Source organism: Pseudophryne corroboree, chromosome 1 (assembly GCF_028390025.1).
Source record: "Pseudophryne corroboree isolate aPseCor3 chromosome 1, aPseCor3.hap2, whole genome shotgun sequence".
Taxonomy (NCBI): domain Eukaryota; kingdom Metazoa; phylum Chordata; class Amphibia; order Anura; family Myobatrachidae; genus Pseudophryne; species Pseudophryne corroboree.
In genome coordinates this window covers 1,121,182,970-1,121,210,538 of record NC_086444.1, presented here as the reverse complement: position 1 = coordinate 1,121,210,538, position 27,569 = coordinate 1,121,182,970, and the positions used below count along the sequence as shown (strand labels likewise).

The 27,569-nt window shown below is 42.0% G+C and overlaps 1 protein-coding gene across 5 annotated transcripts in view; it reads left to right on the top strand.

Moving 5' to 3' along the window:
- Window positions 1–27,569, top strand: part of LOC134927848 (uncharacterized) — a 173,675-nt gene that overhangs the window by 133,862 nt on the left and 12,244 nt on the right. For 4 of the 5 annotated variants that reach the window (XM_063922921.1, XM_063922945.1, XM_063922912.1 and 1 more), the window contains 4 exons: window positions 21,285–21,371; window positions 21,729–21,755; window positions 24,541–24,816; window positions 25,426–25,460. In XM_063922921.1, the coding sequence (XP_063778991.1) occupies window positions 21,285–21,371; window positions 21,729–21,755; window positions 24,541–24,816; window positions 25,426–25,457 (422 nt within the window). In that variant the 3' untranslated portion in view covers window positions 25,458–25,460. The remainder of the gene's footprint in view (window positions 1–21,284; window positions 21,372–21,728; window positions 21,756–24,540; window positions 24,817–25,425; window positions 25,461–27,569) is intronic. The other variant, XM_063922930.1, reaches the window with a different exon arrangement.

Below are 27,569 nucleotides of genomic sequence, written 5' to 3'. Positions count from 1 at the left end.
TTATCCTGTATGCACCCAACAAACTGGGTGCTCTTGCTTCTAAGCAGACGATTGCTAGTTTGATGTGTAGTACAATTCAGCTTGCACATTCTGTGGCAGGCCTGCCACAGCCAAAATATGTAAATGCCCATTCCACAAGGAAGGTGGGCTCATCTTGGGCGGCTGCCCGAGGGGTCTCGGCTTTACAACTTTGCCGAGCTGATACTTGGTCAGGGGCACACCCTGACTGAGGAGGACCTGGAGTTCTCTCATTCGGTGCTGCAGAGTCATCCGCACTCTCCCGCCCGTTTGGGAGCTTTGGTATAATCCCCATGGTCCTGACGGAGTCCCCAGCATCCACTTAGGACATCAGAGAAAATAAGAATTTACTTACCGATAATTCTATTTCTTGTAGTCCGTAGTGGATGCTGGGCGCCCATCCCAAGTGCGGATTGTCTGCAATACTTGTACATAGTTATTGTTACAAAAATCGGGTTATTATTGTTGTGAGCCATCTTTTCAGATGCTCCGCTGTTATCATGCTGTTAACTGGGTTCAGATCACAGGTTGTACAGTGTGATTGGTGTGGCTGGTATGAGTCTTACCCGGGATTCAAAATCCTTCCTTATTGTGTACGCTCGTCCGGGCACAGTATCCTAACTGAGGCTTGGAGGAGGGTCATAGGGGGAGGAGCCAGTGCACACCACCTGATCCTAAAGCTTTTACTTTTGTGCCCTGTCTCCTGCGGAGCCGCTAAACCCCATGGTCCTGACGGAGTCCCCAGCATCCACTACGGACTACGAGAAATAGAATTATCGGTAAGTAAATTCTTATTTTTGCACATGATGCTCTCAGGGTATGCACAGATTGATACACTTGCTACACATTAACTGGAAAATCTGAGTGCAAAGAAAATATCAATTTACACTGGAACAGTGTATCAGTATTTTGAAACATGGCTACACACTCACTATGCCTTTCTTAAATTGAATTTAGCTCTTCAGACAAACAGTCTCTATTGTATCGTTAATATTCAAAATATCAGCAAAATCCAGAGAGTCATAACATGATTATCTATGGATTACATAGAGATAAACACCGTAAGTTTAACATGAAACAGGTGGGACAGACAGTGGTAACCAAAAATAATTTAGTTGTCACTCAATGTCTGAAGCAAAGAATTGAATATAATAAGGCCGAACTGAAAGGCTAATTATAGGGAGCTATGCTCATGCAGTGCCTAATCAGATGGTGCAGGATCATTTTAACACCAGATATAATCTTGGACACTGCCTGCAAATTTTATATATGACTGCTGGCTGTAACTGATACACGAAAAGTCTAAATGTATAAATAAAGTGAAACCAAAATAAGAGGCTATTTGTATAGATCTATGCTCACACTGTGCCTGATAAAATGGCCTGATAAAATGGCACAGGATATCTACCAGCAGGTATAACCTTTTTCATAGCCTGTGAAATAAATAAATAGTTGATGGTTATAACTAATGCACGAATTCCTATAAATGTATAAATAAATTGAAATGATAGTGGGGGACAGGGGAGGATACGGAGTTACCACTCTTGGAGAGGAGAAAAGAAAATCCTGAATCCTCTTAGAGGGCCGTCAGGATAATTCACTCTTGCTACACCGCAGTGAGTGGGTATCTGACGCTCCATCTGCGGTGTAGCAAGAGTAGCAACATTTCAGGGACATTATTCCCTTTTATCAAGACATGTCTTGATAAAAGGGAATAATGTCCCTGAAACATTGACCACACAGAAGTTGTTTGCAGTATTATTTCATCCACGGAGTGCCATCCATTTGCTGTTCCTATACTCACCGTCTTTGGGTAGGATAGGCACCCAGGAAGTTGTTCTTTATTTGGAAGGAGTGCCAGGCTTTTTGTATGTTTACATATATATATATATATATATATAGGGGGCCCCATACACAGAGACTGCACACGGGTCCCCTCCTCTCTAGGTACGCCTCCTGTGCATGGTGTGTAAAAGTTGCCAATGCTCTGCTGATTTCATAGCTGAAGAGTTCCAAACTTCCACTGGCATTAATATAAGCACAAACACTGTTCGGTGGGAGCTTAATGAGCAGCTGCATTCAACCCTCACAGCACCAAGTCCAATGCCAAGTGTCAGATGGAGTGTTGTGAGGCACACCGACACTGGACTGTGGAGCAGTGGAAACGTGTTCTGTGGAGTGATGAATCACAGTTCTGTTTGGCAGTCAGTTGGGCGAGTCATCGTTTTGCAGTTGCCGGAAGAACATTACCTGCCTGACTGCATTATGCCAACTGTACAATACATTTTGGACAATGCTATGCTTTCAACTTTGTGGCAACAGTTTGGGAAAAGCCATTTTCTATTCCAACATGACTGTGCCCCAGTGCACAAAGCAAGGACTATAAAGACATGGTTTGAGTTCGGTGTGGAAGAATTTGACTGGCTGCTCAGAGACCTCAACCCCATCGAGCACCTTTGGGATAACCAATTATGTTTGGAAAAAACACTACATACAGGAAGTCCTCAGTCAGTTTGGAAAAGTTATAATCTGTATTACATAGTATCTAAGGTTGAAAAAAGACAATTGTCCATCGAGTTCAACCTATTTGTGGTCTCCTATGCACGATTATTTTGTATAAAATTTTGACTGAAGTTGATGACTGCCGTTACGTTTTACCCCTCTTTTTTGTAATAACCATAGTGCGTGACTATGCCCCGTAACCCTGGATATCCTTATCCATTAGGAATTTAACCCATTCTTAAAGTTGCTGACTGAGTCCGCCATTACAACTCCCTCAGGCAGGGAATTCCAAACACGTATCGTCCTTACCGTAAAAAAGTCTTTACGCTGTATTGTGCGGAATCTCCTCTCCTCTAACCTGAGCGAGTGTCCATGAGTTCTCTGTGTTGATCTAACCAAAAACAGGTCCTGCGCAAGATCTGTATATTGTCCCCTTATATATTTGTAAATGTTGATCATGTCCCCTCTTTATCTCCTCTTTTCCAGTGTAAACATGCCTAGTCTTTCCTCATATTCCCGCGTCTCCATGCCCTTAATTAGTTTGGTCGCCCGCCTTTGAACCTTTTCTAGCTCCAGGATATCCTTTTTGTAGTAAGGTGCCCAGAATTGTACACAGTATTCAAGGTGTGGCCTCACAAGTGATTTATATAACTGGGGTATAATACTCTCATCCCTAGCATCAATTCCCCGTTTTATGCATGCTAATATCTTATTAGCCTTCTTTGCTGCAGTCCTACTTTGGGTACTACTGCTTAGTTTGCTATCTATGAGGACACCTAAGTCCTTTTCCAGTACAGAATCCCCTAATTTTACCCCATTTAGTAGGTAGGTGTTATTTTTGTTCTTGTTACCACAGTGCATTACCTTACACTTGTCTGTATTAAAGCGCATTCTCCATTTCGCTGCCCAAGCTTCTAATTTAACTAAGTCGTTCTGAAGCGACTCAGCATCCCCCTCCGCATTTATAACTTTACACAATTTGGTATCATCTGCAAAAATTGACACCATGCGCTCTAGACCTTCTGTTAGGTCGTTAATGAAAATATTGAACAATAGCGGTCCTAATACTGAGCCTTGCGGCACACCACTTAGCACTTCAGTCCAAGTTGAAAAAGATCCATTAACCACAACGCGCTTCTCCCTATTATCTAACCAGTTTTTGACCAAAGTGCATATTGTGCTTCCTAACCCTGATTCTTGTAGCTTGTAGATAAGTCTCATGTGTGGTACAGTGTCGAATGCTTTGGCAAAATCTAAAAAGATTACATACACCTCTTTACCCTGATCTAGGTTTGCGCTTACTGTTTCATAAAAGCCAAGTAAGTTGGTTTGACAGGATCTGTCCTTCATAAACCCATGTTGATTCCTTTTAATGACCTTATTGACTTCAAGGAACTTCTGAATACTATCTCTTAGAATACCTTCCGATACTTTCCCCACTATAGATGTAAGAGTAACTGGTCTATAATTACCTGGTTCAGCTTTACTTCCCTTTTTGAATATAGGCACTACTTCCGCTATACGCCAGTCTTTGGGAGCCATACCTGATATTACTGAATCCTTAAAGATCAAAAATATCGGTTTTGCAAGTTCAGAGTGAAACTCCATTAGAACCCTTGGGTGAATACCATCGGGACCTGGTGACTTATTAATCTTTAAATGTTTTAATCGGTCACAGACTACTTCCTCGCTTAAATAAGTACCTATCAGTGGGATATTCTCATTATTGAGATTATGTGTTAGTCCCTGAATTGGGTCCTCTCTAGTAAATACTGTTGAAAAAAACTCATTTAGTGTGTCCGCTATGTCATTATCATTTTTGCTTAAGACTCCCAACTTGTCTTTTAAAGGGCCTATACTCTCCTTCTTTAATCTCTTGCTATTAATGTATTTAAAGATTTTTTGGGGATTCGCTTTGCTTTCCTTTGCTACTAGTTTTTCAGTTCCTACTTTAGCCGCTCTTATTTCCTTTTTGCTAATTTTGTTAATTCCTTATAGTGCTGAAATGACTCTGCTTCCCCGTCAGATTTGTATTTTTTAAATGCTCGCCTTTTCTTGCCCATAAGTTCCTTTATCTTTTTGTTAAGCCACATCGGTTTATGATTTTTATTGCTTTTTTTGCTGCTCGTAGGAATAAATTTGAGTGTATTTTCAGCTAGCAGGAATTTTAGTACCTCCCATTTCTGCGTAGTATTTTTTCCTAAAAACAAACCTTCCCATTCAATATCCCTGAAAAATATCCTCATCTTTTCAAAATTCGCTTTGCTAAAGTTTAGAGTCCTAGTTGAGCCAGTATAGGGCTGTTTATGAAAACTGATATTGAATGTGACCATATTGTGGTCGCTGTTTCCTATGGGTTCCCCTACTATAATACCTGATACCAAATCCCCATTGTTTGTTAATACCAGGTCTAAGATTGCATTGTACCTAGTTGGTTCCTCAATTAGTTGAACTAAGTAGTTATCATTAAGTGTGTTTAAAAACATATTGCCCCTAGCAGTATCACATGAATCGTTTTTCCAGTTTATCTCTGGATAGTTAAAATCTACCATCACTACTATGTCTCCTACACCTGCTGCTCTTTCAATTTGCTTTAGTAACAATTCCTCATCAGATACGTTGATACCAGGCAGCCTATACATACACCCAATACTAACTTTTTTATTCCTTTTTCCCCGCATGCAATTTCTATCCATAATGTCTCGACAGTGTCTACAGTCCCCTCCTGAATATCTTCCCGTATATAATAAAATAATGCAATATATATGCAATAAACTGCAATACTTTTCCAAATTGACTGAGCGCTTCCTGTATGTAGCGGGGTTTTTCCCCACACATACAGTAATTGGTTATTTTTTTGTATCTTTAGAGGTCCACAATTTCTTATAAATGGAAGCTGCTGTTTATATGGATTAGACAATAGTCTCCAACATTACCAGCCTAACCAGTGCCTTTTTTCTTTTGGTTGCATTACCATTGGGATGAACTGTAACAGAGATTGCGAGCCAAGCCTACATCAGTGCCTGGCCTTAGAAACGCTCCAAAATCTTGTGGAAAGCCTTCCGAGAAGCTTGTATAGCTGCAAAAGGGAGAATGACTCCATATTAAAGTATATTTACTTGAATAGAATGTTGTTACAGTCCCTGTTGGTGTAATGGTCAGGCGTCCAAATATATTTGTCCATAGTAATATAGATAGATATAGATATATTGTAATATAGATAGATAGGTTAATATATCTATTTTATCAAATTATAAGGCAGCACTCACTGATGGCTTAGTGAAGCATGTGTAGAATTTAATCAACATTTCGGGGCTCTAAACCCCTTCATCAGAATACATCAATAAAGTGCATACATAGGCGTGCACAGCACATTTTATTAGGGGGTGCACCATCGGAGGGGTGTGTCTAGCACTGCCTTTTGGGCGTGTCTAGCACCATCTATTGACGGTCAACGCAATATAAAATATCCACCCTTGTACCAATCCTAATCAAGCAGATATATTGTCAGATGTTGTGGTGTGCACCAAACAAACACCCCTGATGGCACTCACTGCAATTACACTGCTCCTCCTCAGCCTCGTCTGGCTCCCCCTCTCTTTCCCCTGCAAGCTGCAGCAGCTTACTTACAAGTCAGTAACTCACTGACACTGACAGTTGCAGACTAGTACTGCTGCTGGGAAAACGAGTGACGTGTCAATGCTGCTGCCGACCGCCTGCCAGTATTGAATTTGTCTTCCTAAGAGGAACGCTGGCTGCATGCTGATCCTCATCAGTGGCTGGCATTGGCATAGCATAGAAGGAGAGAGGTGGGCATGTGGCGGGTGTGGCAGGTGGGCGTGCGAGCATGTTTTTGTACATGGAGGTGGAGTCGGGAGCTTGAAAGCCGGTGGCAGTGGCACCCTTGATTAACCCAGGTGTCCGGTCAGTAATGCAGTCCTGACAAGGTGCAATGCAGAGGGGACAGTAATCAGCCTGCTCGGCGATCATTGCATCAGGCATGTGAGATTGGGGTGCCAGACATTAGGGGGTGCCTGTGCGCACCAGGCACCCCCCCCCCTGTGCACACCTATGAGTGCATACAGTACAGAAAATCAAACTTATACAATTCTTACACAACCACAGGACTCGTCAGCCTTCCCTGTAAATGCTGCACCGGGTCCCAGCCCGTACATTTCCGGTCGCTGCTGTCCGTCACAATCCCGAAAGTGATGTCACCCTGCCCCTAGCTGGTGGCTCCGTGGGTGCTGAAAGCATATCAACAGAACACACTGTGAACTCACACATGGTATAATATTACCCAAATCAAGCATCATATTAGGATATACCATCATAAAACATGTAAAAAATCATTGTCACATCTATAAAAACATTTGTTTCTATATGTAAAAAAAACGTGAATGAATTACAGTACATTTCTTGCAGATGACTGTTATTAATACCTATCACCACTAGATGTCCTCCTGGTACCTCAGACCTTTGATAATATCAACATAATCTGACCTGTGACAGCAGAAACAATATCTTAAAACCACTTATTTGTATAAAATGAGCAAATTTTCATGCACCATATAATATCAGTAAGAGACTGTTTTTCCTGACCCTGTATATAGTGACCTGTCGTTTATAACTCATAAGAAACTGCTGAGTCCCAGTGTTTCATTAAGACCTTTGGGATGTAAAGTGTCAAGTTTAAAGAGCCACTCAGCCTCCAGCAAATTAAAGAAAAGGGAGATAGATTTCCTCTACCATGGACGCACTCTTTCTGATTATCACAGAGCCAAGCAGATCCCGAGGGGCTTTCGGGTGCACAAAATGCCCACAACTGGATTATATAATGTGGCTTTTGCAAGCGCTGGATATCGATTTGTAACATCTGCTCCATGGATCTGATCTTGCTTGTGATCTAGGAATCTACTAGGGAGTATAATCTGACAAAGGAAACGATACAAGTGTTTTAGCAAGAGCCCACAGCCACTTTAATGGCAGACAAGATGCATAAATGAATGGAGAAGCTGAAAGTACAAGTAGATCAATACAGTACAGGATGGAACTAATCAAATACAAAAAAGAGAAATTGTGGTAAGTCCAGCAGGACTATGCACAACACAAAGTGTATACTTGGCTGCTAAGTAACACTCAAGGACAGCAGAAAAGGCAGCCGCAGTATACATGATGATGCAATCCTACCAGATGGCAGTTCAAAATGTTCGCTAGTGATGCAGATGATATAGCAGCAGACACTGACAAAATTTCTCAGCGTGAGATCCCTTTAGGGGTCAGAACCTGAGCCATCACTTCAGGATGGAGAAGAAACCCACCAGATGGGGAGGGCAATCGAGGAGGAAGAAGGGGAGCCAGGCTCCCAAGGGGGAGACGGACATAATTTTCAACTTATCAACTTATTAGTCCACTTACTCCGGCTGAAAAAAAGTCCTTAGTAAGGGATTGACATTTGTTCCCACCAATTATCCCAGGTTCAGGTGGAAAGTGGACACAATTAAAATAAATAGAACACTTAAGCTGAAGAATTTTTATGGAAAGAGCTCAGGTCTGATGACTTCCATGCCTCTACCTCCTCAGGTCCAAGGTTTGGGTCCTAAATCACAGTTTAACACAGTGTCAACCAATACTTTTATTAAGACCTTTTCAAGGATGATGGACAACATATTGCCCCATTACAATAATTTAACTTTAAATGAGCAGCATGCCCTCCGGTCACTGGCCAAAAGGCAGCACATTGTGATTCGAGGGGCAGATAAGGATGGGTCTATAGTAGTATGGGATACTAACGACTATAGATCAGAATGTAACAGGTTGTTAAGTGATGTGTCTACCTATTCTGTACTTGATCATGATCCCACGAGTGAATATAAATCTCATGCTTAGGGAGACTTGTGAATGGGGCATTAATACAACGGAGATTCCTAAAAATTATCTGTTGAATACCCTATTGTGCCTTTATTTTATGTCATAACGAAAGAACAAAAAGACGCGCTGAGGCCCCAGGGGAGACTGATTATCTCGTCTCACGGGTCTCTGTGTGAGCCGATATCTGTATATTTAGATGTGTATCTACAGCCCTGTATGCAGGACACATTTGAGAGACACCAATATGTTTCTCACCAAGTTTTCTACATTAAACACGCTACCTTTGAATACAGTGTTATCCACCATTGACGTTTTTACACATGCATACTGCATGAGGAATGACTGAGAGCATTAAAATCCCTGATCAGTGGGAACCCGAAGTACACTGACCCTATTGTGGATTCCTATTTAAGGTTGTTGGAGTTCACATCAAGCCAAAAAAAATTCTTGTTTGATGGCAAATTTTATAGACAAAGGACGAGCTGCATGATGGGATCATCCATAGCACCGTCCTTTGCCAATGCGTATATGTGGCAGGTTGAGCGCTCATTATTTTTTGACAATGAGGAGGTGAGAGAAAAGATTTTCCTGTATTACCGCTATATAGACGACATCCTCATTTATTGGACAGGAGAGGAGACGGCTTTACAGACATTAATAGAACTCCACAACAGGTCACCGAGTCTGGTCAAATTCACTATGACCACTAGTGAACATGAAATATGTTTCCTGGATGTCAGAATAAGACTCCGTGAGGGGAAAATTTACACCTGTATTTACACAAAACCTACAGACAGAAACATGCTGTTGAGGCACGATAGCTTCCACCCCAGGACCACAATCAAGGGGTTGCCTTATTCGCAAATGCTTAGGGTATGTGGAATTACGAGTGTCCCCATGGAAAGGGAAACACAACTGAATACCATGATAAAAAAAAGTTTGAACAGCGGGGGTACCCACAGCAAGAGTTGAGAAAAGCTAAGGAAAAAGCATTAAAGAAATACAGATTGGAGCTTTTTTCACCCAAACTGGTTAACAAGAAGGTAGATAAAGTACCATGGGTCAATGAGTACAATATAGCAAGTACTCACACGAGTAAACAAGTAAAAAGGAGGTGACCCATGGTAGCAACAGATCCTGAGCTACCTTTACTAATAAACATGAAGGTCATGACATGCTATACACGCAGCACCAATATTAGAGATTTAGTTGTTAAAAACAACATCACGGCCTTCAAGAGCACCCCTGTACACTTTGAGCAGGAAGAATGGGTGCTATAAATGCTTAGGGTGTACCATCTGTAGTTATATGCTTCCAGGAGAACATATTTCACATCCCCATACCGGGAAAATGTTTAAGATCAGATGGCCCCTAACGTGCAGCTCTAAATATATGGTTTATGTATTGTCTTGCCCATGTGGGTTACACTACGTGGGCAAGACACTTTGTCAATTTAAAGAGTGAATGGCGAACCACCGCTCTGCCATCCGGGCAGCTATACAGATGGGAAAAAGTGAGCAGCCGGTGGTGCAACATTTTGCAATGTAAACACAGTATAACCTCGCTTAGGTACAAAATAATTGACCAGGTCCCTGCCACACCAAGGGGAGGTGATCGCGCTAAAAGACTACTCCAGCTGGAGGCTGAGTGGATCTTTAAACTTGACACTTTACATTCCAAAAGTCTTAATGAAACACTGGGGCTCAGCAGTTTCTTATGACTTAGAAACTACAGGTAACTATATACAGGGTCAGGTAAAATGGTCTCTTACCAGATCTGATATTATATGGTGCATGGAAATTTGCTCATTTTATACAATAAGTGGTTTTAAGATATTGTTTCTGCTGTCACAAGTCAGATTATGTTGACATTATCTAAGGTCTGAGGTACCAGGAGGACATCTAGTGGTGCTAGGTACTAATAACAGACGTCTGCAAGAGATGTAATTCATGCACTTTTTTTTACACATAGAAACAAATGTTTTTATAGATGTGACACAATGATTTTTTACATGTTTTATGATGGTATATCCTAATATGATGTTTGATTTGGGTAATATTATACCATGTGTGAGTTCACTACGTGTTCTGTTGATATGCTTTCAGCACCCATGGAGCCGCTGTCCGGGGGCGGGTGACGTCACTTCCGGGATTGTGATGGAGAGCCGTGACCAGAAATGTAAGGGCTGGGAGCCAGTGTGGCATGTGTAGGAATTTAATAAGTTTGATTTTCTGCACTGTATGCACTTTATTATTGTATCCTGATGGAGGGGTTTAAAGCCCCAAAATGTTGATTAAATTGTACACATGCTTCAATAAGCCATCAGTCTCTGAGTGGCTCCTTATGATTTGAGCTGGATGTTACATGGAATACCCCTGTGCAAGGGAGGGTACCAAAGCAAGGTAATACACCCAATGGGGGTTACTGAGTTCCGGATCTAACTATGGAGATATATATATATTGTGGCAGAGACAGCATTTTTTCATGTGAAAGTAATGTGGAGGAACCAGACCAGGTTTTGGAAGCAGTAGCAGAATCCCAGGTGTGTGATCAGCAGCACCTGGGATTTCCTGATATAAGGGTTTCCAGGGCAGAGTCACCTTGCTCTTGACGGTGGAATAGCTACCCAAATGATAGGCCGGGTTGTGTGGGTTAGACTAGGGACCACTGGAGCCTAGGAAGTGACCAAGCCCGGTGAACACGGGCGAAACGCATCTTCCCGATCTCCAGCGGTGACGGCAGATCCAGCGGCTTAAGTCCAGGGACTCCCCGACTTTCAGCGGGGACGGCAGACTTGGCGGTCCCATTTCCCTATTCGAGCGGTGACGCTAGATCCGGTAATTGCAGCCTAGGAGCACCCAGTGACAGTAGTGGTAACCATATCTCTCAGCACTCCCACATGCTCATTGGTAGCGGCAGAGGTAGCAAGAGATTCTCCTCGTCAGGGGAAATTTATATAATTTACACTGTTTGTCTGATTTTTACTTTGATCCTTATTCTTAGTAAACGGGTGTTTTATGTCACTCTCATTGGAGAGACTCAGGCCAATACCTGTCCCTATGACTTGTAAGGGACACTGTTATCCATGTTTGAACACCAGTGCAAGATTTTCTAAACGTGGCAAATTATTTTCATTTGTAAGCTGATGATACTCAAATCTACCTATCCTCCCCAGATTTATCACCATCTGTATTTGCTCATGTCACTGGATGCCTGTCTGCCATTTCATCTTGGATGTCATCTCGCCACCTCAAACTCAACATTTTCAAAACCGAATTCATTATTTTCCCACCAGCCAAGTGTAGTTATCAACCTGATATCTCCATAACTGTTGACATTGCAACTATCCACCCTACCCCACAAGCTCGCTGCCTAGGTGTCACCCTTGACTCTGAACTGTCCTTTGTTCCACACAATCAATCTATCTCTAAATCATGTTACATGCACCTTAAAAACATATCCAAAATACGCCCTTATCTTACACAAAACACTGCAAAAAGTATAATCCATGCACTCATAATCTCCCGCATTGATTATTGTAATAGTCTCCTTACTGGTCTCCCCAAACATAGGCTCTCACCACTTCAATCCATTTTAAATGCAGCTGCGAGGCTAATCTTCCTTGCCAGACGTTCATCGTCTGCAGATCCGCTCTGTCAGTCCCTCCATTGGTTACCGGTATTCTACCGTATTAAATATAAAATACTTTTACTCACATACAAGGCTATTAACCAAACTGCACCAACATACATCTCTTCACTCATCTCAAAATATCTCCCTACCAGACCTCTCCGCTCTGCACAAGATCTACATCTGTCATCCACACGCATTACTTGTTCACACTCAAAATTACAGGACTTTATCCGGGCTTCACCCACTCTGCGGAATGCCCTCCCACGCACAGTAAGACTCGCCTCTAGTCTCCAAACCTTTAAATGTTCCCTGAAAACTCACCTCTTCAGACAAGCCTATCAAATTCCAGACCCACCCACATAACCTTCAGTGCTTCCCTATCTAATTACATCCTCTGTAGAGTATTCATAACATCACAAATCTTGTCTTTCTTTAGTCTCACACCCTCCTGACACTTGGCCAACTTTGTGGGGTATCATCATACAACCCATTAAGAACCTAGCAATCTGGTGGACCATTATGTAACAGGTAGCATCTATCCTTGTGTATCAATGCCTATTTCCATATAGATTGTAAGTTTGCGAGCAGGGCCTTCCTAACTCTATGTCTGTCTGTCTTTGCCCAGTTTTGTTCTATAACTGTTGTTCTAATTGTAAAGCGCAACGGAATATGCTGCGCTATATAAGAAACTGCAAATAAATAATAATAAAATAAATAAAATAATATATAACTGCAGACCACCTGTTTCAGTCTTGAGCACTTTTGTGTTTGGACACAAGACTATTTAGTGATTAGTTGTATTTACATCTGTGTGTTTTGCAACCTATAAAAATATTTAAGAATTAACAGTTGCAAACGAGGCTCTTTTATAGTATGAGTTTAAACCCTCACTTCTTTATAGTTGTACTATAGAGTGGCAACAACTGTTGCATATGAAGCTTATTTCAGTTACATGGTATGCAGTTTGTCTCTTAACGGCCTGTTCATACTCCCCAGAAACTCTGTTTTTTAAACTTTTTTGTTCCACTACCATAGAGTGGTAACAATTGTTGCATAATAACCCAAGATTTAGTTACAGGCTGACTGTGCAATTTGCAGTTCTATCTAAAATAACTATTTTCTTAAAAAATGTATTCCCCCTTTCTTTTATTTCGCTCTGCACTCATTGGTGATTTGGGGGACTCATTTTCCCATGGCAGTTTTTCAACTGGTGGGACCTCTGTCCAGCATCTAACACCAAAAGCAGATCCACTTTACTATTATTCTTGATATTTTCTGAACCCTCATCAATGATGATTCAGGTGACGGAGGCTTATTAAAATCCATAACCTACTATCATACCTCACTGCTTATGCCCAATACCATTCGATCTTGGAAGCCAAACAGTTGAGGGCCGGGTCAGTACCTGGTGGGGGACCACCAGAGAATACCCGGTGCAGTAGGATTTTTTGAATTGGGAATAACTCCTGTCTAACATTGACAGCAGATTCACTCTTATCCCTTTATCTTACTTTTATTATTACAGGCATTCCATTTATTATCAATATCAGCCTGTTAACCTTGTAAAAGATACTCCATTATGTAGTTTTTGGAGTGCTATTAACAATAAGGGTTAAGACAATGTGAATGCAATACCAGGTTCTCACTGCACACATTTGGGAACTTATTTCCGCCGGATTTGATAGCCCATGTTCTTATTGTGAATTTATCTCCCAATTAACAGGGATCACAATCACTCAACAACATATGCTTCTAATGCTAACTGCTTTTTAAATTATTATTTTTGTTATACAGTCTTGATCATTTGAGGATTATGTTATGTTGTTGTGTTTTAGGAGACTATTTTCTAAAGAATACACATTAAAAGTTAAGTTTTAAACTTTTTCATCTTAACATTATTATATATATATTTTCAAGAGTGCGCCCACAAAGAAGGCTTCATTCTTTTTCTTGCACAACAGGTTCACAGTAAGCAATTACTGACTTTAGGGTGCACCACCAGTTTAATCTATAGTGGCATTTGGCTGAGATAGTTGATATATACTGGTCAATATAATTGATATTCATTATCTGATAGAAGACCATTGCGGAATCAAACCCACACTTGTTTGTACCCCTTTGCTTTTATGACAGCTTTGCACACTCTAGGCATTCTCTCAATTAGCTTCATGAGGTAGTTTCCTGGAATGGTTTTCCAACAGTCTTGAAGGAGTTCCCAGAGGTGCTGAGCACTTATTGGCTGCTTTTCTTTCACTCTGCAGTCCAACTCATCCCAAACCATCTCAATTGGGTTTAGGTCAGGTGATTGTGGAGGCCAAGTCATCTGACGCAGCACTCCATCACTTTCCTTCTTGGTCAAGTAGCCCTTACATAGCCTGGAGGTGTGTTTGCGGTCATTGTCTTGTTGAAAAACAAATGATGGTCCCAGTAAGTGCAAACCAGATGGGATGGCATGGCGCTGTAGAATGCTGTGGTAGCCATGTTGGTTAAGTGTGCCTTGAATTTTGAATAAATCACCAACCGTGTCACCAGCAAGGCACCCCCACACCATCACACCTCCGCCTCCATGCTTCACAGTGAGAACTACACATGCAGAAATCATCCGCTCACCTTCTTTGCGTCTCACAAAGACACGATGGTTGGAACCAAAAATCTCAAATTTGGACTCATCAGACAAAGTACAGATTTCCACTGGTCTAATGTCCATTCCTTGTGTTTCTTGGCCCAAACAATTCTCTTCTTATTATTGTTCATCCTCAGTAGTGGCTTCTTCGCAGCAATTCGATCATGAAGGCCTGATTCACGCAGTCTCCGCTGAACAGTTGATGTTGAGATTTGTCTGTTACTTGAACTCTGTGAAGAATTTATGTGGGCTCTAATCTGAGGTGCTGTTAAGTAGCGGTTTCTGAGACTGGTAACTCTAATGAACTTATACTCTGCAGCAGAGATTACTCTTGGTCTTCCTTTCCTGGGGTGGTCCTCATGAGAGCCAGTTTCATCATAGCATTTGATGGTTTTTGCAACTGCACTTGAGGATACGTTCAAAGTTCTTGAAATTTTCCGTATCGACTGACCTTCATCTCTTAAAGTAATGATGGACTGTCATTTCTCTTTGCTGAGTTGAGTGGTTCGTGCCATAATATGGATTACAACAGTATTCAAATAGGGATGTCCACTGTGTACTAACCCTACCTCTGCACAACACAACTGATGGTCTCAAACACATTAAGAAGGCAAGTAATTCCACAGATTGACTCTTGATAAGGCACACTTGTTAATTTAAAACCATTCCAGAAGACTACCTCATGTAGCTGATTGAGAGAATGCCAAGAGTGTGCAAAGAAGTCATCAAAGCAAAAGGGGGCTACTTTGAGGAATCTAAAATATAAAACATATTTTGATTTGTTTAACACTTTTTTGCTTACCACATAATTCCATATGTGTTTTTTCATAGTTTTGATGTCTTCAGTATTAATCTACAATGTATAAAATAATTAAAATAAAAACCATTGAATGAGGAGGTGTGTCCAAACATTTGACTGGTACCATATATATATATATATATATATATATTGTGACAAGAACACTGGGATAGTGTTTGAGGGCAGGTATATTTGTCCCAGGTTCTTGTCTTACATGTTTTAGAAAATGTTAACTTCTAGGAAAAATGCTTTTTGTTTTGTCTGAACCTTTTCAGTTTGCTGTAAAAGCTGGGTAAAGGCTCTGAGAGAGAGATAAGGCGAGTTCTAGACATTGGGCCCAGTTCGGGTCTTTGGCCTCACAGAGGGCTAATCAGGGTTTCAGCTGTGTAAGAGTGATATAGTGCTTCTAACCTGATTAGTATGGGCAGACTGCCTGGGAAGGCTGCAGGATCTGTGTGTGAGAGACACGCTTTCTGATGCAAGTAAGCTATACAGTATGTACTGAAGAACTCTGTGTTTTGTTTAGTGACAGTTAGGAACATCTTATGTTTAGTTAGTGCCGGACAGGCAAGGTATTTTTATTTTGGGGTTTGTTTTATTTTCTGTTTCAATAAAACTGTCCGGGGTCAGTTGTACCAGAAACTGGACTTGTGTTGTTCCTCAGCTGCTGCGTGCGGCCATATTCCCCAGGAAAAGGCGCCTTGCACCCCTACAGTGTTACAACTTGGTGGAGAATGCGAGCAGGCCGTTCTGCGCATAAGTGAAAGCAGCAGCTTTGTGAGGCCTGCAGAAAACGGTGGTTTATGCAGATACAGCCCAGTGTGAAGTTACTGAGACTCACCCCTGAGGGTTTGATATATGTCCTGGGTGAAAGCAGCTGCAAAGCCGCCTGAAAAATCTGTTGACATGGAGGATCTGCTTAAAGCCTTGCTGCAAGCTACAGCGGCTCAGCAGGAGGCCAACCGACAGCAGCAGGTGGCAATGGAGGAAAATTGGAGACTACAGCGTCAGGATAGAGAGGCCTTAGCAGAAGTGGTGCAGAGACTTGCAGCTCGGGTTGGAGATGTGGCCGTCAGTGCTCCAACCAGCTCTAGTTCTATACGGGCCAGTCACTTCCTGCAGAAAATGACAGAGGCTGATGATGTGGAGGCCTATCTGACCACGTTTGAAAGGACTGCCGAGCGTGAGAACTGGCCGAAAGCACAGTGGGCCAGTCTGCTGGCACCTTTCCTGTCAGGTGAGCCCCAAAAAGCTTACTTTGATTTAAGCCCTGCTGAGGCTCGGGACTATGATAAACTAAAGACTGAGATCCTGACCCGCCTGGGAGTCACGCTGTCAGTACGAGCGCAACGGGTGCACCGTTGGCTGTACGCCATGGAGAAGCTCCCAGATGCACGACCTTATTCAGCTAACAAAAAAATGGCTGCAGCCAGAGACATTAACTGGTCCCCAGATGGTGGAAAGAGTCGTCATGGACCGCTACTTGAGATCTTTGCCCATGGTCCTGCGCAAGTGGGTGAGCCATGGAAACCCGGGTACTGCTGACCAATTAGTGGACATGGTAGAGAGGTATTTGGCAGCAGAGGAACTACTGATGACCACCCAGCAACCCATAGATCCTCGACAGCGCCCTTCAGTAAAGACTGGTAAGACTGTTCCGTGGGAAAACGTTGCTGGGCGGTTAAGAGAACGCAAGGCTGGAGAGACTGTAAACACTGGCCCTGGAAACAGGCCAATGGGGCTAGAACGGTCTATGCTGCCCAAATGGGTTGGTAATCGTGTGGTTAAATGTTTTAGGTGTGGTATGCCAGGTCATGTTATTGCCAATTGCCCAGTCACGCAAGAACCCATGCAATGTGATGCTGCCTTTGAATGTCGCAGAATGTCTTTCTTTGCTAGGTTAGCCTGTACTGTGGTACCTTCACCTGAGCTGGAAAAACAAATGTGTGATGTGTTCTTAGAAGGTAACCGGGTAGAGGCCTTGCTAGATTCAGGAAGTTTAGTTACCCTCGTGAAAGCTGGGTTAGTGAACCCCTTAAAGGTCCAGCAAATACCTATTGGGGTAACTTGCATACATGGGGATACCCAATATTATGCCACTGCTGAGGTGAATATAGAAACTTGTTGTGGGTCAGCAATGGTTAAAGTGGGACTGGTCCCTACCTTGGTGCATGAGGCCATAATAGGGAGGGATTTTCCTCATTTTTGGAAACTGTGGGAATCACGGTTATCAACAGATGTGAGAAGTAAAAAGCCAGTTGATAATACCGGTGATTTTTTGGATGTACGTGGGTCTTCGGAACTTTCTGGCCCTTTGCCTTTTGCTAGTTTGGCTGGGGAAGTGACAGATGGGGAGTCCAGTGAGGACCCTCTTGCCGGGAACAGAGACATAGTAGTTAGAACTGAAAGCGTGCCTGACCTGGAGGTAAAGAAGGATCTGTTTGCGTCTGAACAGTTAAAGGATCCTACCTTAATAAAGGCTAGAGAGAATGTTAAGATTGTTAATGGGGAACCTGTGGTACCAGGTGACAGGGTTACGTATCCCCACATGGCCATCTGTAATGAGCTCTTGTACCACATTGTCAAAAGGGGTGAGGATGTGGTGGAACAGCTGGTAGTTCCCCAGCCTTATCGGAGAACGGTACTAGATTTAGCTCATAGTCACGTTACCGCAGGACATTTAGGGGCAGAAAAAACCACTGAAAGAGTTTTACAAAGGTTCTTTTGGCCAGGGGTTTATAAAGAAGTGTCTGAATATTGTTCTTCCTGTCCTGAATGCCAGTATCATGCCCCTAGACCCCATTTCAGGAGCCCACTAGTTCCCATGCCTATTATAGAGGTCCCGTTTGACAGAATAGCCATGGATCTCGTGGGGCCCTTGTTAAAGTCTGCTTGGGGCCATCAGTATATCCTGGTAATTATGGACTATGCCACTCGATATCCTGAGGCTGTCCCTTTACGCACTATCACAACCAAGGCGATAGCTAGGGAGCTGGTGCAGGTATTTAGTAGAGTGGGAATACCAAAAGAAATTTTGACTGACCAAGGTACTCCATTTATGTCAAGGATCATGAAAGAATTGTGCAAGTTATTTAAGGTCACTCACCTCAGGACGTCCATCTACCATCCCCAAACTGACGGGTTGGTGGAAAGGTTTAATAAAACATTAAAAAGTATGTTAAAAAAGGTTGTTGAGAGAGATGGGAAAAACTGGGATTGTTTGTTGCCCTACTTGTTAATGGCCATCAGAGAAGTTCCTCAGTCCTCTACGGGGTTTTCTCCATTTGATTTGTTGTATGGTAGACACCCCAGAGGGCTGTTGGATGTTGCCAAAGAGACGTGGGAAGGACAGCCCACTCCTTATAGAAGCGTTATTGAGCATGTAACACAAATGCAGGATAGGATTGCAGCCGTGGTACCTGTTGTCAGAGAGCACATGGAACAGGCCCAAAGTGCTCAACAGAGGGTCTATAACCGGAGTGCCAAGATACGGGAATTTGCTCCTGGAGATAGAGTTCTTGTTTTGGTACCCACTGTGGAAAGCAAATTCCTAGCTAAATGGCAGGGTCCATTTGAGATTAGGGAAAAAGTGAATGAGGTTAATTACAAAGTATACCAGCCGGGAAAGAGAAAACCCGAACAGATCTACCATGTTAACTTAATCAAACCCTGGAAAGATAGGTTGTCTCTGTCAGCGGAGCCTTGCCCTTCGGTGTCTTCACCCCGGTTGCTTCCCGCAGTGAAGGTGTCAGAGACATTATCAGCTGATCAGAACAATCAGGTTAAAGAATTTCTCATCCAAAATAGGGAGGTATTTTCAGAGCTGCCTGGCCGAACGACCATAATAAAACATGACATTGTCACAGAACCAGGGGTCAGGGTTCATTTAAAGCCATATAGGATTCCTGAAGCTCAGCGAGAAGCTATTTCTAAGGAAGTTAAAACCATGTTAGAACTTGGAGTCATAGAGGAGTCTAACAGTGAGTGGTCCAGTCCCATAGTGCTCATCCCGAAGCCCGACGGTAGCATACGCTTCTGTAATGACTTTCGTAAGTTAAATGAGGTGTCCAAGTTTGACGCATACCCCATGCCCCGTGTGGATGAGCTTGTAGAAAGGCTGGGAACAGCCAGGTTTCTCACCACATTGGACCTGACCAAAGGTTACTGGCAAATACCTTTATCTGATAGCGCCAAAGAAAAAACAGCCTTTTCGGTTCCGGAGGGGCTGTACCAGTATAAGATGTTACCCTTTGGGTTGCATGGGGCTCCAGCAACCTTTCAACGGGCGATGGATAAAATTTTGAGGCCCCATAGAAAATATGCAGCTGCCTATTTGGATGATGTGGTAATTCACAGTACAGACTGGGGGTCACATTTGGTTAAAGTACAAGCAGTACTGGACTCAATCAGAGAGGCAGGGTTAACTGCTAACCCAAAGAAGTGCTGCCTCGCAATGGAGGAGGTCAAATACTTGGGCTTCACCATAGGCAGAGGTCTGATTAGGCCCCAATTGAATAAAGTTGATGCTATTCAAAACTGGCCTCGTCCAGTGAATAAAAAACAGGTAAGGGCTTTTTTGGGAATTACTGGGTACTATAGACGGTTTATTCCTAATTTTGCGACCACAGCGGTGCCGTTGTCAGACCTTACCAAAGGGAAGCAGTCAAATGTGGTGAAATGGAACCCTGATGCAGAAAAGGCGTTCCAAGCGTTAAAAGTGGCTTTGTGTTCACAACCGGTGTTGATAACACCAGATTTTTCAAAAGAATTTGTGGTACAGACAGATGCCTCAGAGGTAGGGATAGGTGCTGTGCTGTCCCAAACCAGAGATGGGGACGAACACCCTATCATTTATTTGAGTAGGAAACTCAATGAGCATGAAAAAAGGTATGCCATTGTGGAAAAGGAGGCTTTGGCCATTAAGTGGGCACTAGATACCTTGAGATATTACCTCTTGGGTAGACAATTCAGACTAGTGACAGACCATGCCCCTTTAAAATGGATGTATGTAAATAGAGGCAAGAATGCTCGTGTAACTAGATGGTTTCTAGCGTTGCAGGACTTTAAGTTTACTGTCGAACATAGACCGGGAACACAATTGGCCAACGCAGATGCATTGTCTCGCATCTTCTGTTTGGGGGCTACAAGTGTTCCGGCCCCTAGGTCGAAACAGGGGAGGGGGATATGTGACAAGAACACTGGGATAGTGTTTGAGGGCAGGTATATTTGTCCCAGGTTCTTGTCTTACATGTTTTAGAAAATGTTAACTTCTAGGAAAAATGCTTTTTGTTTTGTCTGAACCTTTTCAGTTTGCTGTAAAAGCTGGGTAAAGGCTCTGAGAGAGAGATAAGGCGAGTTCTAGACATTGGGCCCAGTTCGGGTCTTTGGCCTCACAGAGGGCTAATCAGGGTTTCAGCTGTGTAAGAGTGATATAGTGCTTCTAACCTGATTAGTATGGGCAGACTGCCTGGGAAGGCTGCAGGATCTGTGTGTGAGAGACACGCTTTCTGATGCAAGTAAGCTATACAGTATGTACTGAAGAACTCTGTGTTTTGTTTAGTGACAGTTAGGAACATCTTATGTTTAGTTAGTGCCGGACAGGCAAGGTATTTTTATTTTGGGGTTTGTTTTATTTTCTGTTTCAATAAAACTGTCCGGGGTCAGTTGTACCAGAAACTGGACTTGTGTTGTTCCTCAGCTGCTGCGTGCGGCCATATTCCCCAGGAAAAGGCGCCTTGCACCCCTACAGTGTTACAATATATATATATATATATATATATATTCTAAAATAATTTTTTCCTTTTGTTTATTGTTCTTTTCATCTTGTTCCTGCTCAAGAATCTGGGGGAATGGAGAACAGAACTTGGAGTCATCTTGTGGAGGCGCTACAAAGAAAAATTGGAGAGCTGGAGAAAGCAATAGAATGTACAGTATATATAGTATACTTTGCTACATACTCCCCTACTTACGATATTCTAAATGTACAATGGCCTTCATGTTAATTTACTAATTTTATTTTTCTTTTCATCTATTTTGTACATAATTGCCTTTCTTCTGTTTCTCATGTATTAGAAAGCATACGGTATAAAAGATTATGTCAATTTCAATAATCTTATAATTGTAACAAAGTAACATATAAATATGGAACAACTAAAGATTAATAAAATGTATAGTGTTACTCTTTATATGTCCTCTTCTCTTCCCCAGCTATACTGCTGTTGATCTGTACAAACAAACGTCAGGTCATTTTAGTAATTCAATATTTTTCTTAATCTGTTTCAGTTAATATCATTACTGAATCCCCAATCCGTAAGTAATAATGACTTTTTTTTCCCTTTCCTGCACCATATAAAGAGTGCATGCCACTGAAAATGCTATACTTTTAAGACATAAAGGAGGGAATTCAAATAGGTGCGAATTTGCAGAAGGCAAACTTCCCTAGTTAAACTCACACACTTCACCTATATGAGCACACTAGAGATTTGCACAATTCAATTAGAAATGACAGTTTGCGCTACTAGCAGCGATGGTGTGCAAATTTTGCCCAAAAATCACTCTTGGAAAAGAAAACAATGATAGGGAGGAGCTAATTGGTGTGTGTGTGTGTGTGTGTGTGTGTGTGTGTGTGTGTGTGTGTGTGTGTGTGTGTTTAACTCCTGAGCTTATTCTCAAGAATGTAAACTCTTTGTTATGGACTGCAGCTTCACAGTAGGAGGAACTGACCCTTAAAATAATGAAATCTTAAGAAGACATTAAAGGAGCACTGTCCAGAAATAAGTGGGCAATTATATTCAAATTTATTATCTATAAAAGGGACGGATTAAGGCTGGTGGGGGCCCAGGTGTGTGTGAGAGCATCCACTGCTTCTGAAATAATCATCCAGGGGGCATGGCCTTGATGCGTTTCTTAGCCTATTGGACAAACAGCTGTTACCTCCACTTCTGAGGAACCAGAAGGACATGTGTCCTTGCATTTGGAAAAGTGCATGAAAAAGTGGGGATTCCTTCTTGGACCCCAAAAACGGGACAACTTCATTAGTAGGACCACATAGAAGTCTTTTAGTGGGTATAAAGAAAGTGCTGGATGATTTTAAAAAGTCTTAAATGGCTTATTTGCATTTTTTTTAAATGTAAAAAGCTTACAAATTTGGCTTAATTACAGTATGACAGAATTAAAAGAAAAAGGCAAAAAAGGATAAAGAAAAATGGTAAAGATAATTTGAATGTCATTTGAGGCCACTTAAAAAAAATGTCACCTCAAAAATGTAATTATTGGCCCAATTAAGCTAATTGGAAACTTCCAAAAGTGTAAATAGTCATTAGGGGGGTGTCCAAGTGGTTCTGAAGCAAGTCCCAATATTTTTACTGTCAAATATTTTCCCTACCTTTTTAACTGCTCAGGGGTTGTGGACAAAAACAGACAAATTTCCTCTTAAAAAAAAATTTGAATTTGGAATTTACCTGCAAATGTAATTCGCAATGTAAATTTACTGTTAATTCGCCTTGTGGGATCACACTCGCACCTGATTGAATTCCTCCCAAAATCAACAAACCTCAGGATTGTTTGTGAATACTGTATTTAAGCAAATATTGCACACAGATGGAGAGTTATAATTAGGGCTGCCAGGTTTCAGTTTTGTCAGAGTAGTTCACATTCATATACAGAAATATTAAAGTAATTACTATTGATTTTATTCAGATGACGTTTTGTAGGCTGAACCAGTATCCTTGATAGGGCAACCTATTAATTCACTAACAACTGAGATGTGAAAATAAGGGCATTATTCAGTTATGTAGCATGGAATGTCAAGTGCAGCAGAACATCATCTGTGCTGGGCAATTATATTAAAGGATGTAACAAAATACCACTACTCTCCGGTGAATTGATAGCAGAGCCGTAGAAGGGCGTAAGAGCCAGAACTCCCTGACCCAACACACGTGATGTCATAACTTTGCAGATCAGTGGTGGGGAATGGGAACATTGATGCCGGGCTTGTCAAATGGCTGTCACTTGCCCCTTTCTAGGTAATAGAGTGCCATTCTAGGCACCCCACAAGCTGCAAAAGGGTATTGTTGGAGCAGAGACAAAACCATCCCCTCGACCTTGCACCCTTGGCGGTGGCACCAGTCACGCAGCACTTGTTACAGTACTGATTGATAGTCAGTGTAGGACAAATCTTGTAAGAAGGAAATTTTGCTGTGTTTGACCTACATAGTAATCTTGACATTAATGTTCTTCCATTACATGGTGCATGCCCATTGGTGGTGATGACTACCCAGCTACAGTATGGTGTGAGATGCATCTGGTTTTCCATGTTAATAGACATAGGTGTCTAGGATTTGGATGTCTTTGTTGCTTATCGTGACAAAGGCTCTGATGGAGCTGAAATGTCAATTTTTTTTATTTTTTTTTATATGTGAGTAATACTGAATCGTTATGTAATAAGCCTGGTAAGTGTCCTCTTTAGACTTTATACTAAAGACTGACTACCTCTGGAAGCCACAAAGGCCTAAACAGTACACGGGCATCATGATATCTTCATGGAGTGAGAGTGCAGATCATTTGATGCTCAAAATGTACTTTTGGTTTGACAGACTGCTTTATTTATCAGCTATCTGACAATGTTCACGTAAGCAGGCAGTCCCTGTCTTGGTGATCCCTGGCAATAAACCAGCACAGTTCAGCTGATAAAGCTGTTGCAGCATTGATCGTCTCACCTATAGGAACCAGCGCCTGACTGAGATGCTGAAATATTTCAGTCCACAAAGCTACAAAGTACCTTTGATCATTAGGATGTTAACATTGCACACATTAACAAATATTTGAGGGGGGATGTAATAGCCTGCAACTTGCAGTCACAGTTGGTATCCCGGCAGTGCCACTTTTAAACATCGAGCAGACTTGCCAAGATCTCATTGCTGCCTGCAAGTTGCAAACTATTACATCCCCCCCTTAGTTTAAATTTTCATGTTAAGGCATTGCATGATATACTAAAAATAAGTTGCATCATTCATGTTGCTTTTGATGTACACTGTAAAGCATAAGGTTTTACAGTGTATCCACATTAATAGGTTCTCTCTCCCTTTCTCTCTAGCTATTTCCTCTCTTGATCTCTACTATCTAATAAAAAATATTAAACCAGGGGACTGGAAGCACCTTATGAGGGCTCTTAATATCAATGATACAGAGATAGAGGCCTGTATACGTATCTCACCAGATGAGAGAGAACAGAAGTACCAGATGCTCCTATTGTGGTTCAGAAAACACCAGGATGGAAGATGGAATCATAAAGAAGAGCTGATATTTGTTTTAGATGTTTTAGAGTACAGAGATATCGCTGTCATATTCCGAAACGGGTGCAGAAAGTCAGGTAAGGAAAACATATTACTGGTTTCTATCTTCTTAATGCGCTCAGACATATAGGTGACACAGTGTGTGTGCAGGAATGCTGTGTAACTCTCCAGTGGTCAATCTGGCTTTGTGGCAGCATCAGGGACCCATGCCTTACAAATGGTGCTACTGATACTTGATCCTATGCAGTTCTGCATATACTACATACTTGCCTACTTTTGAAAAAGCATTTCAGGAAGACTGTGAAAATAATTTATGAGTGCAACGTTAAAGTGTACGTAGACTGCCTGAGAGTGCAACGTTAAAGTGTACGTAGACTGCCTGAGAGTGCAACGTTAAAGTGTACGTAGACTGCCTGAGAGTGCAACGTTAAAGTGTACGTAGACTGCCTGAGAGTGCAACATTAAAGTGTACGTAGACTGCCTGAGAGTGCAACGTTAAAGTGTCTGAGAGGCATGTTATAAAATTGACTTACATCCAAATGTAAACGAGCCCTTAAGCAGTTATAGTTTGGCACATACAGTATATTCTCTAGTATGCAGCAGTGTACTTTTATGCATATTTTTGTTTGTGTTATTATATGTTCTTACTATATGTTTGTTTTTGGGTTTTTTTGCTTCTTTTTCAGCTCCTGTTGCTATATGCAAAGAAAACATATAAAATGTACGTAATCCTGACTTTCAACTCACTTGTTGTCTACTCTACATATGCACTCTCATGCCTAAACACTCCTTCCAAATCTACATCCTTTCCTATCATGTCAAACACAACACAGGTGGGTAATGAGACTGAACACAAATAGAGTAACCTTCACACAGACTTTCCTGTAATCAAGTGAGTTTAAGCCTAATAATAATAATAATAATGTAACCCACTTTCTAAAGCTAGGTGTATATGGGTTACCCAAAGAACTGATGTGCCTCCACCCAATTATGTGTACTTACTGATCCATATAGGGCCTAATTGGGCAAAACCCTTTTTTTATTATAATTTTTCCACAAATTAATTAAGAATGTATTTATCACCACTTGCCCTCTAGATGCTGTTCAAGAACCAGATAGATTTATTAATATTAAACTCCCTTCCTCTTCCAATGTCACAGAACATTTATAAAATATCACATCAATAACCAGCAAGGCAACCCATTTCATTTGCATAACATTCCTTGTTGTATGTTAACAAACAATAATATACTCCCCAAAGTTTTAGCAATAACTGTACACAGCTCCTGCCTTAGTGGTAATTGTAATCTCCGATTGATTGTTTTTATATATATATATATATATATATATATATATATATAACGGGTGGTGAACTCAGAAGAATATCAGGACACAGTTATAGTATCAACGTTTCGCTGATTTTTTTTCAGCGTCTTCAGGATATAGTAGCATATACAATTGCAAAGCTTTAAATACCACACCACGTGATATAACGTCCCGCCTCCGGCAATCAACCTGCCGCACCTGATGATGACGGCATAGACCGAGCACCGTAGCCGGGCAACCACAATAAACACAGTGACTGGGACACAGCTGAAGGAAGCAATCAGGAGCAAGGAAACATACAACAATATAAGAATTACACACTACTGTGTAGCAGAAAAATCCCAACAAGTAGTTAATATAATGACATTTGAGTACACTCAGGTATATAACAGTTTTGAAAATATTGAAAAACTACACATAACCCGAATACCCATAGTAATACAAAGTTCTAAAAACATTTTACAGAAAACAATGAAGCCCCGGGTATTCATTGAGACCCCTCGGAGCTAAAGTCCCCAATCTATGAATCCACTGCGATTTACACTTAAGCAATTTTTCTCTAACGTCCTAGTGGATGCTGGGGACTCCGTCAGGACCATGGGGAATAGCGGGCTCCGCAGGAGACAGGGCACATCTAAAAAGCTTTTTAGGTCACATGGTGTGTACTGGCTCCTCCCCCTATGACCCTCCTCCAAGCCTCAGTTAGGTTTTTGTGCCCGTCCGAGAAGGGTGCAAACTGGATGGCTCTCTTAAGGAGCTATTTAGTAAAGTTTTTTTTTAGGTTTCTAATCAGTGATTCCTGCTGGCGACAGGATCACTGCAACGAGGGACTTAGGGGAGAGACTGGCAACTCACCTGCGTGCAGGAGGATTGAAGTCTTAGGCTACTGGACACTGAGCTCCAGAGGGAGTCGGAACACAGGTCAGCCTGGGGTTCGTCCCGGAGCCGCGCCGCCGATCCCCCTTACAGACGCTGAAGAAAGACGGCGGAACGGAGGTCCGGAAACAGGCGGCAGAAGACTTCACAGTCTTCAGAGAGGTAGCGCACAGCACTGCAGCTGTGCGCCATTGTTGTCACACGGCTCACTGACACGGTCACGGAGGGTGCAGGGCGCTGCTGGGGGCGCCCTGGGCAGCAATATAAATACCTATTTGGCAAATAAATACATCACATATAGCCATTAAGGCTATATGTATGTATTTTAACCCAGGCCAGTTATTAAAAAACCGGGAGGAAAAGCCCGCCGAAAAGGGGGCGGAGCTTATTCTCCTCAGCACTCAGCGCCATTTTCCTGATCAGCTCCGCTGGTGAGGAAGGCTCCCACTCTCCCCTGCACTGCACTACAGAAACAGGGTTAAAAGAGAAGGGGGGCATAAATTGGCGATATAATGATATATTAAGAGCGCATATATAGAAACAACACCTTCTAGGGTTGTTATATACATTATAGCGCTTTTGGTGTGTGCTGGCAAACTCTCCCTCTGTCTCCCCAAAGGGCTAGTGG